General features: G+C 38.3%; 1 protein-coding gene across 1 annotated transcript; it reads right to left on the bottom strand.

Annotated features, from left to right (window-relative positions):
• Positions 1-11,076: 11,076 nt before the first annotated feature.
• On the bottom strand, positions 11,077-15,563 carry LOC111899205 (type I inositol polyphosphate 5-phosphatase 4). Its single transcript, XM_023895077.3, has 14 exons — positions 15,133-15,563; positions 14,960-15,044; positions 14,292-14,363; positions 14,099-14,186; positions 13,916-14,020; positions 13,199-13,823; positions 12,926-13,119; positions 12,728-12,836; positions 12,482-12,630; positions 12,167-12,391; positions 12,008-12,085; positions 11,844-11,916; positions 11,701-11,757; positions 11,077-11,572 (listed from the first exon to the last, which is right to left on the bottom strand). Exons 1-10 carry the CDS (start codon positions 15,160-15,162, stop codon positions 12,169-12,171), a joined length of 1,680 nt encoding a protein of 559 aa, XP_023750845.1. The 5' UTR covers positions 15,163-15,563; the 3' UTR covers positions 11,077-11,572; positions 11,701-11,757; positions 11,844-11,916; positions 12,008-12,085; positions 12,167-12,168.
• Between the last annotated feature and the right edge of the window lie 4,042 nt (positions 15,564-19,605).

The raw sequence follows: 19,605 nt of genomic DNA, 5'->3' as shown, positions 1-19,605 counted from the left end.
GACCATGATGAATTTGAAATTCATCAGTAGGCGATCCATTGACCAAGCCAGAAGCCCTAGCAGACTTCAATAACTCCTTAATCCAACCACACCACTTAGAGTTAAACCCCATGATCTTCATTATCTCTAACAAATAATCCCACGAGAGAGAATCATAAGCTTTTTCGAAGTCTACTTTGAAAAGCAAGATAGGATTCCCATACCCCTTGGTCCAAGCAACCACCTCGTTAAGAAGAAAAGGATCATCCATGATTTGTCTACCTTTGACAAAGGCAGATTGCTCTAAGCTAACCACACTATCAATAACCTCCACCAATCTATTAGCTAAAATTTTAGCAATAATTTTATATTACCAATAAGAATAATACGTCTATAGTCTTTCGTGCACTTCAGATCTCTAATCTTCGGGATAATACTAAAGAAAGAAGCATTACACCCCTTTGGAACAGAAGAATGATGAAAAAAGTGCATGACAAAAGCCTCAACATTGTCTTCAATAAGATCCCAATATCTCTTGAGAAAGCCAAAAGTAAAACCATTCGGGCCCGAAGCTTTATTTATTAAAAGCATTTAGAAGTTACTAAAAGCAATTATAATATTTAATCTAAAAGTAATTACAATTTATACCTATATCTATATAAATTTATTTCCCTGTTTTTGTTACAGCTGTATTTGTTTGCACTTTTTTAGTTGCATCAATAACAACAAATTCTATTAGAATTCTTATTAGTTGATGATATATAATCTGGTCACAGTTCTATAAATACATAACAACAAATTTCTATTTATTAATCAACATAAAATTCACTAGAATATAAAAAGGTTTTTTTGGCTACACACTATACTACAATCATAATAAGAGATTTATGTTACCAAAATCTATAGTATTAGACAATTTATGAATCTAAATATAATTAAATGATGAATAATTAGTTAGAATAACATAACATCTTTGCTGATTTGGATTAAGAATATTTAGATCAAATGAAATGGGGAATAATTAGAACACTATGTAGAGTTAACATTTAGATACACAGACTATATATAAATCACATACTGAGATTTAGGTTTAGATTGTATGTTTTATAATGCTATATTCCATTACATCCTGACTTCGACATATAAATCGCTAGTGAAATATCTCGATTATTAGACATTTATTGAAGATACACAACGATTTAAAGTGAAAAAACTTTTTATAATAAGAACAAATAGGTTTATTGAATAAGAACAAGAGGTTTATGGTATTATACTTACTTGGAACAGCAATTGATACAAAATCAGAATCAGAATCTATAGAATGAGCCTTTTGATTCGATATCAAATTCAAAATCAAAAGGTTTTTAATGTTCTAGTTGATTATCGAGTGGTTTTCGTGTAAGAATCGGAAGATGAATTTCAAGTATAATGAGAATCAGGAGTCTGAAAACAATGATCGAGATTTGGATCAAATGGGTTTTAGTGTTCGTATCTTAGGGTTTTTAGGAAGAATATCGGGTGTTTTTGTGTGTTGAACGAAAAAGAATGCAAAATTCAATTTCTGCCCCTCCGTGTCTTGATTTAATCCCAAAGTTCCATTAATTTACAAAATTGTCACCGCCTATTTTATGGTTTAATTTGAATTAATATCAGTCTTTCATTATTCAAGATGAATGGTCAAGATTTGGTCTCCCCGTCTCACAAAATCAAGTGGTCTCACATGAGCCTAACCCTATATATATATATATATATATATATATATATATATATATATATATATATATATATATATAGGTTTAGGTTTTATGGAAAACAAAAAACCCTAAAAATCATAAAAATGCATAAAAAAAATATTTAGAGATCACAAATCTTTTTTTTTACTTTATATTCTTTAAAACCGCATATTTTTGTATGAATTCGCTGAAATTTTTTTTGAAAAAAAAAACCGAAAAAATAGAAAATAAATAAAATAAAATATCGATTTTTAAAATTTTTTTTTCAGCGAATTTATAAATAAATAAAAAGCTGCGATTTTTAAGAATATAAAGTCAAAAAAAGATTTGAGATCTCTAAGTATTTTTTTATGCATTTTTATGATTTTTATGTTTTCCATATATCCCTTCCTTTTATATATATATATATATATATATATATATATATATATATATATATATATATATATATTGTAACACCCAAGTTTCCAAAAATAAAATTTTCATTTAATTAATCAATTTAATATAAAATAAATCTTGTTTAAAATCTTATTTACATTCGACTTTCCAAAATATAGTTTCTTTTTCATTATAATAGAAGACCAGGATCCTCCAGAACATAACTCTTCCTTCGGTGTGTACAATCGAACCGTTGCCATCCCGCGTTACTGTAAGAACCTGAAACAACATAACATAAACAACGTAAGCACGAAGCTTAGTGAGTTCCCCAATATACCTTACGCACATACGCCTTCCGGCCCGGATCGTTCGATCCACATAATATCGCCTTCCGGCCCGGATCTTTCGATCCACATAACATCGCCTTCCGGCCCGACCTTCCGGTCCATGTGTCTCAGGGGACTTCCGTCCCTGCTGGGTAAACCTTCCGGCCTTACCCACGCCGACCTTCCGGTCCATCACACATCATATCGCCTTCCGGCCCATAACATATATAACACATAATACAAATACTCTAACACATAAAGCACATATATCATATATCATACCTGACCTTTCTGTCACATAATACCTTGCCTTCCGGCCCATATATAAGCATGTATATCACGCGTAGCAACTAACTTTCCATTCATAGCATATAAACATAACACACAACATACTTGACCTTCCGGTCACACAATCAAACCCTTCCGGGTGAGGTATAGTGAGGAGACTCACCTCGTAGTACGCAGGCTATAACCTCTTCGAGCTACTCGCACACAATCCGCTAGTCCGCAGGTTCCCTATAATACCACAGCCTTAGTTAATGATCTTATCAAACAAGGCAACTGACCCCCCTCTGAGATATACAGGTCAACGGTCAATCTTGACTGGACTCGTCGAGTGCAAAGGGTAACTCGACGAGTATAAGCATCCTGACACCACTCGCCGAGTCTGAAGAATGACTCGACGAGCCCCAGTAGATCTTCAAGCTACTCGCCGAGTCTGAAGAACAACTCGGCGAGTTTCAATGAATCTTCAAGCTACTCGCCGAGTCTGATCATCCGACTCGGCGAGTCCACGCCATGCAGTCGATCCAACTGCTTCCTGAGATACGTTTATTCCCGAAAAACACACCAATGGGACTTCTGGACCTCTAATCATCCTATTACTAGGGTATAAACTCTTGTATAACAACATACTAATCCATCAAATCACCAAATGGGTTTCATAAACCCTAATTCCATAACACATCAACATAGCAGAGGATAATTCGAAATATTACCTGAATAACACCCTCTCTGTGTCTCCAAACCTCAGAACTCGATCCTCTTGATATTCCTTTGGCCAAAACTCTTCTTCTTCTTGCCTAACAACTTCTTCAAGGTCAATAATGGTCTTCAAGCTTGTTCTAGATGCCACAGACGTCTAGGGATCTCCACAATCGGCCAAAAGACGTGAAATGACGACATAACAACCCTTAAATACGACCCAATACGAAACGGCTAGGGTTTCTGCTGAACAGCGTCGACTCGCCGAGTCCATACCTGGACTCGTCGAGTCCAGTCGCGAACCCGCGACCAACTCTGCGACCCTACTCGGCGAGTCTGGCTCCAACTCGCCGAGTCCCTCCTTTAAAACACCCTAAAATGCAATTTAGCAATACTTGAGATTTTGGGCTGTTACAATTCTCCCCCACTAGAATTAGACTTCGCCCTCGAAGTCTCGCTCTGAAAATAGTTCTGGATGCTGCTCTCGCATCACACGTTTCGGCTTCCCTAGGCACTACCGATCTCTCCCAAGACCGCTGCTGAACCAATACCAGAGGTACCTCCTTGTTCCTCAGAACCCTGATCTTCCGATCTCCGAGGGTCCCTGGCCTCTCGACGTAACACAGGCTCGCATCCACCTAATCATTCTCTAGAAAAACCACTGCTGACTCATCCGCTATACACCTCTTCAACTGCGACACCTACCAGTGTCATGGATTTGTCCCAATTCCGTTGGCAGCTCCAAACGATAGGCCACCCTTCCTACCTTCGCGCCTTCACGAAAAGACTCAACATACCGGGGCCCCCCATTTACCCCTCTTCCTACATCGAAGCACCCCGTCAGAAATACGAAGTCGCTGACCTGAATCACATGCTCGAAACGGCGTCTGCCTGCATAACTTTCCTGTTAACTCTAAACGATCACTAACTCTCCGTAACCTGCTGAGTCTGCTCTGTCGACTGAAGCCCAACCTCTGTACTGTCCATCTCTCTCTGTAACCGAGAACCACCCCAGATGCAACTCTGCTCTTAAACCCCAACACTCACTCGAACAATAAGGGTTAGGAAGCCCTGAACCACCGGATCCCCGATCCAAAGCCCACTTTGTCCATCCCAAACCAACTGAGAGATCCATTCTCATTCCCAGAGTAACTCTCACAAATTCTCCTCTTGCCGTCATATACGCATGCTGAACTAGCCCCAACACTCGTAGGTTGGAAGACCCGATACACTGATGATATCCTCGAACATCTCCCAAGATGAACCACTACATCCACCCTACACTCTGATCAGATTCACACTGAAAATTTAAAATTTTCTCTCTCCATGCATCCCTTCTGAGCCTCAACAGACATCCCAACCGGATGGGTTCCTATTCCACTGCCGCGAACACGATGCTCAAAACCATACTCGAAATATTCTAACCATAACTCTGCTCTGCAGCTTTCACTTTCGCGAACTTGCACCCACTTCGGAGTTACATACCCTCCTCTTTTCCTTTTCCACGGGACTCTCTTGAACATAATGCCACTCCAACCAGTTCCACGGTGCTCGCCCCAAGCGACACCACCCTTTTTGCGTAACTACTATTCACATACTCTGGTTCTCATTGCAGGGACTCTCAATCCCATGCACTCTCTTCACTCATCGAAATCACTGCCTCTGCTAAACAAGATCAACAACCCAGGGCCAGACCTTCCAATGCAATCACACTGCAACATACGTGATCCGCAAATCTCAAACTAATCCAGCAATACCAACAGAGTCTCCAGTATGACTGGACCGACTCTCATAACACATACTAGCCACTCGAGGCTATATCTCTGTGGGTCCGTACACCCAAACTCTGCGAACCCTCAGGTTCTAACTCTGGGAACCTTCCGGTTCCAGCTCTAGAAACATGCACAACATAATCCCGTGGGATTGATGCAGTACAACCATCACGTACCCCAAACGTACCAATACTCTGATCGCAAACTTCCGTTTACTTACTCAAGCTCGATCCCGACCTCCTCTCAGGCCTCCACAATCAATGCCCTAGGTCTGTATCTCGCCCTGCATATCCAACACTCGCTCTCGTCAGCCTATACTTTGCGCTGACAAACACTGCTGAATCCCGGCAGCTGAGCACCCTCACATACTTATCGATCTCCCGGAGAATTTTCTAATTCTCCCCCACTAAAGCACTGATTAACTGCCACCGATCGTCATTAACGACCTCTCAGAACAATCCTGCACAAAGAGAACATTTACCCACTGACTGCTTCCCACAAACGTAAGCAACCCTCAGCAAAACACATCTCCTCCCTGATCAATCCGCTCAAAAGGATCCGATCTTTCAATTATCCACTCCACAACTGCAGATACTACCCGTCATTCAACCCAGTGCCGCACCTCCACAATCAACCCTCACAACGATGACCAACGGAATTCCCAAGCAATAACCCATAACCAAACCCACAACCTGCCAAAGGTTGAATACCACATCGAAAACCGCACAAAGCTATCGACACTAAAACACCATACTATAACCATACCAACCATCAGGGAACAACGAATGCCAAATCGAAACCTGAAGCACCAATCCATAGCCATGCCAAACCCGCGAAACAACGAATACCGCATCGAAATCCACACTACCAGCACAAACAATACGCCACAATCAACGCAGGCTAATCAAGACATCAAGACAGCATCATACCCGCAGCTGCCCCCCCCGGCACTGCTCCGTCTCCCTCTGCCGCAAGCCGATAAGCACAACCCTGAGCCCTTGGGCTCTACTCCATCCTGTCCTCCTCCTGAACTCCTCAAGGTGGCCGGTGCTAGAGCCTGCACCGATCCTGCAAAAGCTGTGGACATTTGACCCTCAATTGTCCAACCTGTCGACACTGATAACAAATCCTGGAATCCCGAATTGGCACTGACTGCCGACATCCCCGTGCACCATGCCCCTCCTTTCCGCACTCGCGGCATGCACCATTGGCCAACAAGCTCCGGTGCCATCTCTCTCACACTTCCCACAAGTGTGACCGCTCCGATCCCCCATTCTAACGTCTACGGTCATGGACCGTTTCGGCGCCGACTGCGACTGCATCGGGGCCTGCCTCATCTCCCGCTACTGCAACTCAACCTCTAACTCACGCCACATGGCGGCCTTCTGCAACTCCAACAGAGTCTCGCACCCCCACGCAGACACGAACTGTCTGATACCCCCCTGAGCTTACTAGAATATCGGGCATCTGAGCCTGCTCCGAAGCGAACTCAGGGCAAAACATCGCCCTCTCAACAAACATCCCGGTGCTCTCAGTCACCGACTCAAAATCCTGCCTCAGCTTAACGAACTTCCGAGCCAATTTCTCCTGTTCATCCCGCGGAACATAGCGAGTACTGAACATCCCTCTGAATTGATCCCATGAAACCGCAGCCCTCTGCGCATCGGAGAATGACCTCGTGGTCAATCTCCACCAATCCTTCGCCCCGAGCCTCAACAGGTTCAGAGCACACCCCACCCTCTGATCAGTAGGGCATAAACTCGTGGAGAAACACCCCTCCATGTCTGATAACCATCTCATAACAACAATCGAGTTCTGAACTCCATCGAATGCGGGAGGCTTCGCATAATAGAAGTCCCGATACCGAAAACCCCGACTAGTCCCTTTCTTTGCCGTTGCTACAGCCGCTGTAACCGCCGCGGCAGCCGTCTCTGCGAAAGCCGCATATCGCTCATTAAACTACTTCAATCATAGTGGTCCTGATCGACCCAAACAATTCTGGCGACTCAACCCGCAACAATGCAGCAACTTCATCACGCCGGATCTCGCGAATCCTCGCATCCCGCTCGCTCGTGCTCGTCCGATCGATAACCGGATAACAAGATAGCCACAAGCATCATCCACTATGAACCATGGTACTCATCCCATGACATCCTTCCTCAACATGCTTCGGTGTATGGTACCTGAACCATAGCACCATTCCTCAACCTGCTCCAATGTATAGCACTCGAACCACAACCTCTATCTCAATCTGTTCCGATGTATGGTGCCCTGACCATAACATCACTCTGTATCCGCTCCGATGTATGGTATCCGAACCATAACATCACCCCTCAATCTGTTCCTTAGGACCTTCAGAATGCCCCCTGTATCAAGTATGGGTCCTCTGCTTTCAGTAGTACGGGCCCATACTACCTGCCACATCTACCCATACTTTCCACACGGACCATTCCAGAGTTCCTAAGTAGCTGATAAACCTGCTCTTTCACCAATCGCATCGCGCGTGCTCGCTTTCCAGCGAAATCCTCTACTCTACCAGCGCACTCATCTGGCTAGGTTTACTCCCTAATCCCTTCCGCTGTCCTCCCACTTCCTTGCTATCAGCTGCTGAAGAGTTCCCACTGATGCCAGCCCTCTACCTCCTGAGTATCGTCATACTCACTTGGTAGCTGACTCCCATCATCGATAACTCCACAAAGCACAAAGCAAGCAGCATTCGAGCATTGAAGCATACATAGGACTCCCCTTCTGTGGTAGCTCCACCTTCTCGATTCCTCCTCGGAAGTACCTCTGTACTCCGTAGCCTTACCCCTTGTGCGTTCTAACTAGATACTCTCACTCATCACATACACATAAAAGTATAACGCACATATAACAGCAAACCCTAGACTAAGGCATCACAAATCAGGCCACTCTAGTCCTAAGATGTGAAATACCTAGCCTGTCTCTAGCATGCAATAATATCTCATGAAGTGCATAATAGATATTTCATAATACAAAAGTAAGAGTATTTTGGGAAATCACCGTTTGGCTCTGGCTGATTGTACACACTGCTCTTTCTTGCTTTCTCTTTGAACTCTTATTCACTTTTAGAAAACCATTTATTTGGAAAACTTTTTCTTACTCCCTCAGTTTGAGTCCAGATTTACCCGTAGGCGCGTCCGAATCCCTCAAACCAAGGCTCTGATACCAATTTGTAACACCCAAGTTTCCAAAAATAAAATTTTCATTTAATTAATCAATTTAATATAAAATAAATCTTGTTTAAAATCTTATTTACATTCGACTTTCCAAAATATAGTTTCTTTTTCATTATAATAGAAGACCAGGATCCTCCAGAACATAACTCTTCCTTCGGTGTGTACAATCGAACCGTTGCCATCCCGCGTTACTGTAAGAACCTGAAACAACATAACATAAACAACGTAAGCACGAAGCTTAGTGAGTTCCCCAATATACCTTACGCACATACGCCTTCCGGCCCGGATCGTTCGATCCACATAATATCGCCTTCCGGCCCGGATCTTTCGATCCACATAACATCGCCTTCCGGCCCGACCTTCCGGTCCATGTGTCTCAGGGGACTTCCGTCCCTGCTGGGTAAACCTTCCGGCCTTACCCACGCCGACCTTCCGGTCCATCACACATCATATCGCCTTCCGGCCCATAACATATATAACACATAATACAAATACTCTAACACATAAAGCACATATATATCATATATCATACCTGACCTTTCTGTCACATAATACCTTGCCTTCCGGCCCATATATAAGCATGTATATCACGCGTAGCAACTAACTTTCCATTCATAGCATATAAACATAACACACAACATACTTGACCTTCCGGTCACACAATCAAACCCTTCCGGGTGAGGTATAGTGAGGAGACTCACCTCGTAGTACGCAGGCTATAACCTCTTCGAGCTACTCGCACACAATCCGCTAGTCCGCAGGTTCCCTATAATACCACAGCCTTAGTTAATGATCTTATCAAACAAGGCAACTGACCCCCCTCTGAGATATACAGGTCAACGGTCAATCTTGACTGGACTCGTCGAGTGCAAAGGGTAACTCGACGAGTATAAGCATCCTGACACCACTCGCCGAGTCTGAAGAATGACTCGACGAGCCCCAGTAGATCTTCAAGCTACTCGCCGAGTCTGAAGAACAACTCGGCGAGTTTCAATGAATCTTCAAGCTACTCGCCGAGTCTGATCATCCGACTCGGCGAGTCCACGCCATGCAGTCGATCCAACTGCTTCCTGAGATACGTTTATTCCCGAAAAACACACCAATGGGACTTCTGGACCTCTAATCATCCTATTACTAGGGTATAAACTCTTGTATAACAACATACTAATCCATCAAATCACCAAATGGGTTTCATAAACCCTAATTCCATAACACATCAACATAGCAGAGGATAATTCGAAATATTACCTGAATAACACCCTCTCTGTGTCTCCAAACCTCAGAACTCGATCCTCTTGATATTCCTTTGGCCAAAACTCTTCTTCTTCTTGCCTAACAACTTCTTCAAGGTCAATAATGGTCTTCAAGCTTGTTCTAGATGCCACAGACGTCTAGGGATCTCCACAATCGGCCAAAAGACGTGAAATGACGACATAACAACCCTTAAATACGACCCAATACGAAACGGCTAGGGTTTCTGCTGAACAGCGTCGACTCGCCGAGTCCATACCTGGACTCGTCGAGTCCAGTCGCGAACCCGCGACCAACTCTGCGACCCTACTCGGCGAGTCTGGCTCCAACTCGCCGAGTCCCTCCTTTAAAACACCCTAAAATGCAATTTAGCAATACTTGAGATTTTGGGCTGTTACATATATATATATATATATAATTTATCCGGTTCCGGTGATTACTTTTTTTCGGTAAAAACACCTTAAATAAATTTAAAAAAATTAAAATAGTAAAATCGAAGATAGTGCTATATTGGAGAAAAAAATTGAAAAAAAGTAATCCATGCTTCAGTTTTAATGATCCAAAATTTTTTTCCACTTTTTTTACTCTCTAATATTATACTATACTCGATTTTATGAGATATATATATATATATATATATATATATATATATATATATATATATATATATATATATATATATATATATATAAAAGATGTTCTCACGAATGCTTACCAAAAAAAGAGTCCCACATGATCTTTCGTCTAATTCATTAAGATTTGATTAATAACCAATATATTAAATTGTAAATAAAAAAAAAAATTGAACCAAATATACAGTAAAAGAATCCTATACAGTATAATTCAAATTTTCAACTTCTAACTTCTTGATTGTTACTTGTTAGCATAACGGGATAAATATACAATTAATGTTTTTAATATAATTTAAAACTGTAAATATATCTGTTTATTTAGCTAAGGCATTATTAACTTCATTAAATGATATGCCAGGTACAATATTAATGAGCATATAGTTTATTATTATTATTATTATTATTATTATTATTATTATTATTATTATTATTTTACTATAAATTATATAATCGTTTGTATAAAAAAAAATTGGGCATGTAAAAGTAAATTAAAATCAATGATATCAGTTAATTAAAAAAAATGATGGGTATTGGGGATTTCTTGAAAAACATCATCACAATTAACTTTTATGTAATAAGCAAACTTCAGTTTGTATGTTTATACTTCTAAAAAGAAACAAGAAATTCCACTTGGCTTACTAGTTAAGTATTATTATTTGTATTATTCTTCGTATTATTATTAGTAGTATTATAATAACAATACCAGAACAACAATAGCTTGTACATTTTTCAATAACAAGTTAATAACTGAGCATTAAATAAACCTTGAGTGTTTCCTACCCATTTGACCTGCCTTTTCAAGAGTTTGACAAGCCAAAAAGAAATTCCAAAATCTATAATAAAATTATTTAATCGTTTGTACATTATGCAAGATCACTTGTACATTACATAAACCTTTGAATGTTTCCTACTGTTCAAGATTTTGAAAGCAAAAAAGAAAATCCCAAACATCTGAAAAGATAAAATATGTACACTCACAGACCCAACACTGACATAGCAAATGCAAAGTGGAAGGTGGTGGAATGAATTTTACTTTTTTTAACAGAATTTACAAATCAAAGGAAAATGAAGTATCAGTGACAATCAATAGTCTTTAACTTTTTCTTTTTCAGTAAAAATTCCACCTTTGCAGTATAAAACCATTAACCCCTCAAAGCAAGCAACAAAAGCTTCAAATCCCATTTCTGCCCTTCAAATTAAGAGCAATGTACAACTTCTAATGCACAATGTACAAGTCTTCAATGCACGGCTCTGGATTTGGGTGTCTCGAAAGAATGAACACTCATGTCCGGCTACTTTTGGTGCCTTGATCCCATTCTGCAGTAGCAATGAGGAATTTTCATAATAAAGGTGAGTCCCACAAATCACAATCATCATGAAACATGTTTAACAAATGTAAATCATTAAACATGTCGAACAAGCGTTAGATCATTAGCAATGAGTACCTGATCAGTAAACAGCTAAAAGAACCTTCTGGATTTTCATCCATTCGTACACGAACTCTGTTCAATCAAGAAACAAAAAAAGTATCAGATCACGAAATTAAGTTTTATTTATTTAGAATTTTTACACAAATTGAAGGAGCGACCTTTTCTGAAGCATAAAAGAACATGGAGGCTTCATCAAATTCCCATATTCTTCTTCATTGAGAATCTTCAAACCTGAAGCAAATGCACGAAATGAGAATAAGACACCTTTACAATAATTATTGGAAAAAAAAAACAGAGCATTAATCTTTCTGCAATGGCAAACCTGAAAATTCCGGCTCGAATCCCAAAATCAGAACTTGTGTTCTTCGATTTGTTAAAGGAATGCAAAATGTGTGATTTCCTGAAGAGAAAATGAAGAATCTTAGATACCAATCCAATTTAAGTTATGATACTTCTAGGAAAAAAACAGAGGAGATCTTACATTTAGTAAAAGTTAAGATCACCGTATCTACGGGAATAAGGTAAAAGTTCTTCAACCTCAATCCGTGAAGAACCATTTGTGGTTTTCTTGATTCGGCTACGGTTTATAGATTCAACTTCTGCTAAAAAAATGCTATAAACAGGTCTATGATCTGAAAATCTTGATTCCCCTCTAACATACGACATTTGATGGAGTCCTCTTCCATACCATAAAATTCTATCACACCTTCACAAGAAAAAAAATTCAATCCAATTTAGTTTTTAGTAAAGATCCCAAATGGGATTCTGGTCAATTCAAGTTTTGGGTAGGATTTACCATGCGGGAGTTCTTCGTTTTTCTTTAGGGTGCATATCATCCCCCGCATATCGATCTGAATTATTTGAATATTTATAAGTTGGAGGGAAATATATTTTCCCTTCATTCCATCCCTGAAACGCACGTCCCCTTCTTTGTTCTATCCGAAGCTATATATAATCATACAAAGAAAATCGATCATTTTTCAGTCTTTTGGGCATAATTTTGAATTTTGAATTTTGAATATGACTAAGTTTCGAGACTTGCCTGGTCATTTTCCAACAAAGCCCTCCAGTTCCGCATCTCAACCAGCGCCTTTGCAGCTCGGTAAGAAAGGGCAATCCGGTAATTTAAGTCGCCAAGCCATATAATTCGACTGCGGCATCAGCGTTCATACAAATTCAATCTTTTAGCATATAGTTAAGCATATGAAAACTAAATTTAATGGAAATAACTTTGGCTTACTCATGATCAAGGATTGTTTGTGGAGAATTCTCATCTCCCTTTCGTTGAACTCTTGGAAACCGAGTTTTCTTGAGAATTTCAATAACATCTGAGTTTCTTCTAAGCTCATCGCCTTCTTTTTGTCCGGAGGTTAAGTGAGTACATATGAAGCAAAAACTTGTTTCGTGCAATGACATGCTAATGGAAATCGAACCCTGAAATCAATTTTATATAACAATAAATCAATATTTCCATAAACAGAACACAAATTTGAAGGAAAGAGAAAGCTTGTACCTTGTTTCCTAGGTACCCCATTAATCCTCTACCAACACACGATACTTTCATGTTACGAACATCATCCCTAAGATCACTTTTTACCCATACAGTAAGATAAATCCCGACCATTTGCTTACTTGCAACCAAACAATACCTCGAGTTTCCTATCAATTTATCTTTCTCTTCCATTGAGAAAGATCCACTATATGGAATTTGTGAGTAATGTGTGTCATTAGGCGAATCATCCGGCCCATTATCTTCATCAGAAGATCCACCACCCCATCTGAAATACGGTTCATAATCACCAGGTCGGTTCCCAAACATGGCCCGATCACAAACACTATATCTCCGCTCGAACTGCGGGGGCGGAATCGACATTTCACTCTCGGTCATCCTCATGCTACGGCTTAATGATTGGAAAGAACGGCGTTGGAAGAAAGACGAGGCTTTTTGCCTTGATCCTTCAAAATCGGAATCCAATTCCACCACCGGGTCCGGAATCGGAGACGGGGTATGGAATCCACCGCTTGTTCCTGGAAGACTGTTGAGTGTTTTTCGAATCAGTGCTAGCCATTTTTTAGCTGGACCGTTGTCTTCTGTGCCTAATACGTTTCCGGCGTTTAGAGGAACGACTTCTTGAAACCTGATTCCCGAACAAGATCGGAATGGAATTAGGCATTATGGTAAACATGATTAGCGGAAAGAAAAGTTTGATTGTGTCGAAATAACACTCACCCAAGAACATAAATGTCAGCAGGAGGTGATGTGTGTAACCAATCTTCAAGATTTAAACCACTCGGTGGTGATTTTCCAGCGACGTTCCATGTTGCTACAAAGATCCTATTAACAATTTTCAAAAGAAATAAGAACATATAAACATGAAACTAAGATCGAAGATGACAATCCACGAGAACAAACCTATAATTATCGACGTCTCTCACTAGAGTAGCATCAAGTTCGATCTTGCTTCGACTACGACGATTGGTGTTCTTTTTACTTGATTTCTCTGTCGAATCAAGAAATAATTGGGACCTTTAGCAAATTTTTCATTCTAATTTGTGTAATAATCATGTTAAATTAAATGGGTTTATAAAATATTCATAAATTGCACCTGTTCTTTTGTTTTTCTTGATCGTACATGCTTCTCTTTCGTTGAAATTGTTCCTCCATTCTTCATCTCCACCTGCAAATTTACCCCATCAAGAAAGTTGTTTTAAGATGTAGTAATTGCTACTGTAACTGTAAATTGCATCAAATTCAACATATATTAATCACAATACAACAAAAAGGAGACCTATAGCAGCTATGGTGGCTCCTAGTATTTTAATGACTATAAAATCATAAATTATTGAAGTATTTTTTTGCCACTTCAAATAAGTGTTTAAAAACATTACTATATAAAATCATTAATTGATTTTTTTTAACTTGCTTATCATTGTACTAAGTTCATAAATAAATATTATTCACCCTCAACAAGATTTATTACCTATAAAATCATAAATAAAAACTAATAATCAAAATTTGTAAATGTCGAGTCAGATGAGAACTATTTGAAGACCATAAAAGGAAGAAGAAAACAAAGAACCGATCTTGAACTGTAATGAGAAAAAGTAGATAAAAGAGATTGAGATTCCAAATGAATTATGTACAGAAACATACAGTCATTGATACAGAAATAAAGCAAAAAACAGCAAGTCAATTAGTGTTCCCCAATATAAATATATATAAAAAAAATCAAATAAAAATAATATATAATCATGAATAAAATCACAAAATCACCTCCAGAAATAAAATCATCGGCATGGAAATCTTCTGCTTTGCTCTTAACACTGAACCATCTCTTGAGTGTTTTTGGCCAAGAAACCTTCAATTCATCGCCATTAACGTCAACGTCTCAATACATACATACAGACAAAAAAATAAAATACCAATCATTGTCAAAAGAATCAAACCTTAGTCTTCTTGCAGTTTTCATCTACCATTGTTCCAAAACTTCATACATATATAGATACCCAACAAACTATTTACAGAAAAATCACTTTAGATTCAGAGCAATGGAGTGCAAAAATTGAATCTGTTTACTAGAAACAAATTGGGGGTTTAATGTATTACAAATGAAACAAAACAAGAGGGGATGAAAGATTGTGTTTTTATGAAAACCCACAAGAGAAAAAAGAAAGTAGAGAGAAGGGTTGAATCTCAAGATATAAAGAGGAGAAGAAAGTGGCAGTTTCTTGGCATTTTGGTTTCAATATTTGCAAACAAAGAGTCAAATCAAAGAGAAACCCCTGTTGAGTTTGTTTTCTGTAGGACTCTATGTTTTCTCTCACTTACACCTATTTGTTGTGTACGCAAGAAACAGAGAGAAGTAATAAAGAAAACAAATGGGAAAATTCAGGAAAATGTGGAATTTGAAGAGAGAGAGAGAGGAAGACAGAGGGGGGGGGGGGGGGGGGGGGGGGGGGGTCTTCTCTGATAAAAACCTGGTTCTGGGTACATCAAAGTATCGAAATTAAAGAGAATAAAGAACAGGGGAGGTGGTTCCCCACTCTCTCTCCTAATTCCTCAACAATCGAGGCCCTTTACCCCAAATCATAGGACGACATTGTTTCGTGAGAATTGAGAAAGAAGACTATTAATGAGAAGGAGATTATGGAGATCTCATCATTTAATTGAGTAATTGAGTAAAACTAGCATCGATATAACTAACTGTTAATAATTATTTTGTTAACAATTATATGTTTTTCTCTAAAATTATTTGACAAAAGTTATAACGGTAGGCAGATTTTGTCGAATAGATATCTAAACACTAAATCTTGAATATGTCATTCTTTGAACTTTTGACCATTTTTGGTCAAACCCCTTAGTGAACTGAATCTTGGGTTTTACATTTTGCTTCAAGATTAGTTTTTCTTGTTTGGTGTGTTTGGATCTTGCTTCGAATGTGTTTATGGGGAATATTTGTGCATAACAAAAGATTGTTCATGTAGATTTCATTGGGGATCGAGCATTACATGCCTTTTTAGATTCAATTAGCATGAAAAATAATATAGTTTTATTTTGGGGTTTGGAAGATTTTGTAGGGTTTTTAGCTTTGTAGGTGAGAAGAATAATAGTTTACAATATCCGTAAAGCCTCCCTTTTGTATGCAAACAATCCAACAATATGTTCTTTTACCAATTTCTAGGCCAAGAAATTTGTTTTAAGAGAAGTAAAACTAGCATATGGTCCCAACCCCACTTCACTATCACTTCATTTTAATTATTGAAATAATACAATCTTCTATAAGAGTCATAATAACTCCATTAACTAACCAATAAAGTAGTAAATATGTCTACAATGCTAAAAAATAATTTGTTATCACACTTTACGTTCTTAGCTTTAAACAAATCTGACCTATGACCCATGAACCATTTGATCTCTTTGGGTCTTGGGTGTTAGTATATGTATCCATAAACAACATTCAACCTTTGAGGCATTAAATATGTGATTCTCATTGGTTTAACGCTCTAGTCCGTAACTCTGTATGATTGATTATGACATTCAACTTTCATATCTCTAAATCAAATGAACACATGATCCATGCATTTATGCAACCTTTTAATAGTTAGAACTTAGAACCATGGTTTGCATAACTAGATACCAAGTTACAACATTCAACCTTTCTACCATTAAATCGGATCGACCAATGAGCATGTAGTCTTATAGGGTTTCGACTTTCAAGCCATGGTCTATAAAACTAGTTTTAATATCGTTATTCTACCTTAGCTTAGGTGAGAACAAAGTGAAATCTTGGACTAATCTAAGTTCTAACACATGGTTTTGGGGAAATTCTAATATTCTAAAATCACATGGTCCATGTGGGAGACTGTGTTTGGTCCTTAAACCAAGGGACTAGGATGAAAAAAAAATATTAGATTTGAACCCAAGGCTAGTGTCTTAAATAATAATTAAATACAAGGGGCTGAACTATATTAAATTAACACAAATAGCCCTCCAAAACTTTTGCAAGTAGATTGGAACAAACACACCTCTATGTAGCCCACTACCACCCTACCCCCTCCCCCTATTGAACCTTCGTCCAGCATAACAAACCAGTTGGTCTCTACTTACGTTGTCTAAGACATGTCCCAATAAACAAAAGTTGCAATGTTACATATTAAAATATTCTTTCTTTTATAAGATATATTGTTCAATCTCAAAAGAATATTTAGTTGTGGTTGAGATGTAATTATATAAACAGTTTTCTAATGTTATTTGTTTTGTGAATTTGATTTGATTTTTCTGTTTTCAGTACTAAATTAATTTTGAAAAACATAGAAAGTTATCGCAAGAAAAATGATATATGATTTAAAGTGTAATATATTTATTTTGAAAACATAGGTCCAAACACACGTTACGTGATTTTAATATCATCTAGTAATTTTAATTTGAAAACATATATGATAATATGATTTAAAGTGTAATATATTTATTCCGATATACCATGAGAAAATTCTTGGACCAAGCGGATGCCTTTCATCGAGTAATTTTAATTTGTTATTCTAATTTTTATTATGCATTTTATGATGCAAAAAAACTAAATGTATATTTTTGAGTTTTGTTTACCTTATAAGGAGATCGAAGATAATACATGTTACGTGATTTTAATATCATCTATTTTGGAGTATTTGAAATTCATACAACTTTAACTAGGGTTCCGATCGTGATTAATTTGATTCAAGTTTGGTAATGCAAATTAAACATTTCTATAAGACAGGTTTGATCATGAACTCAACAAATAGTGGTGATCAAGGGGTTGCACCCACTTGCAAGGTCAAAAGGCAGCTCTCCTTTGGTAACCCAATCATATTATACTGAGAAAACTCTATATGAAATATACGGGGAAGGAGCTAAACGAGTAAACAAGGGTATTGAGATAACCCAACCACATTATATTGAAAAAACCTCTTGGTTAATTCAATTATGGAGAATGTTCACATGTTAGTACCCCCCATGGACTCCTCGTAAAACTTTTGTCAATGCCTAGTATGGGTAAGGTTGAATTAGAATTAACATACCCTCCGACTATCAGTTTCTTGATGTATGTCATGACAAGCACCCGAGCCGGTATTGCTTATGATGTGGGAAAGTTAAACAGGTATACGAGTAATCAATGTACTCAACATTGTTAAACAATTCAAAGAGTATTAAAATATTTAAAAGGAACCATCCGGAATGTGGAATAGGAAACCTCCCAATCACATTTGAAAATCTAGGGTTGCGAAGATTTTATGCGTTGCGAGGCAAGCGATAAACTAGAACCCAGATCGGAAAAGTGTTACTTTATGGGCTATCCTCAAAAATCTTTTGGATATCTTTTATACATGCTTCTGAGAAAAAAGTGTTGTTTCTCGAAGAGGCTTCTTCCTCGAGAGGGAGCTCATGTCCATAGAAGCTAGTAGGAGCCAAATTGATCTTTAAAGAAATTCAATAGACATACGAAGAATGACCTGTAGTTGAAACTAGCACTCAACCTGAGGTTGATCAAGTGTTGAGAAAATCAACATAATTCAAACTACTCCCTTTTGCAAAACAAATAGAGTTCGTCTCCCTCATGAGTTTTACGGTTTCCAAATAGAAACTGAAGGAGAAATGTTCATCAGTGATCGTACACTGGTGGGTATGGATGAACCATCCAGTTATCGGGAAGCAATGGCAGGATCTGAAGTTTCTAAATAGAAGGAGAGTATGGAAAGTGAAATTCAATCTATGTATGATAACCACATTCAGAATTTGGTTGATCCTATGCCCGACATTAAATCCGTTGGGTGCAATTAGATCTTCAAGAAGAAGACCGACATGGATGTGAATGTCCACACATATAAATTATAATGACCTGAATTTCCCTCCATCAACAACGCTAGTTTCCGTTACTCGATTTGTTCCTTTGTGTGATGCTAAAATGAAATAAATTGAATAAAAACGATGTCTAATAATGTCAAAAGAATTAATTAATAATTAAGATGGTGTATAATTTAATTAATATGGTTTGTGGATTTTAGGTTGAATTACAAGTCGTAAAAAGACATTAATAGAATTGACGGACTGAAAAGTTATTAAAAAGAAACCTAATGTTGTTTTATCTAGGGTTAGGGTATATTATGTGCAATGAAAAATAAGGGAGGGACCTAATTGTAAATCAAATTGAAACCTTGTGTTCCAATCGACGTGTTTAAGGGAATAAAGGGGTTTGTTCGTTTTTTTAATTCCTTAGCTAGTTTTTTTTGTGTATACGACATATTGAGTGTCATCATGCAGTCAACCCAAATAAACCTTGACCTCTTGATTGTTTCTCGTCGATCGGTAGTAGAAGGAAAAAAGAAATGACAACGAAGGAGAGAGAGAGAGAGAGAGAGGAGGTGTACGTGAATTGGGGACGCAAG

This window comes from Lactuca sativa, chromosome 5, assembly GCF_002870075.4.
Source record: "Lactuca sativa cultivar Salinas chromosome 5, Lsat_Salinas_v11, whole genome shotgun sequence".
Taxonomy (NCBI): Eukaryota; Viridiplantae; Streptophyta; class Magnoliopsida; order Asterales; family Asteraceae; genus Lactuca; species Lactuca sativa.
This window is presented reverse-complemented; position numbering and strand designations above follow the sequence as displayed.

What these genes read in the sequence shown, in the direction of transcription:
- LOC111899205 (XM_023895077.3), bottom strand. Translation starts at nt 15,162, where the DNA reads ATGGTAGATGAAAACTGCAAGAAGACTAAG. An exon ending in CAAGAAAAACAAAAGAACAG is followed by an intron (nt 14,187 to 14,291) that starts GTGCAATTTATG and finishes TTGATTCGACAG; the next exon opens with AGAAATCAAGTAAAAAGAAC. An exon ending in AGAGACGTCGATAATTATAG is followed by an intron (nt 14,021 to 14,098) that starts GTTTGTTCTCGT and finishes AATTGTTAATAG; the next exon opens with GATCTTTGTAGCAACATGGA.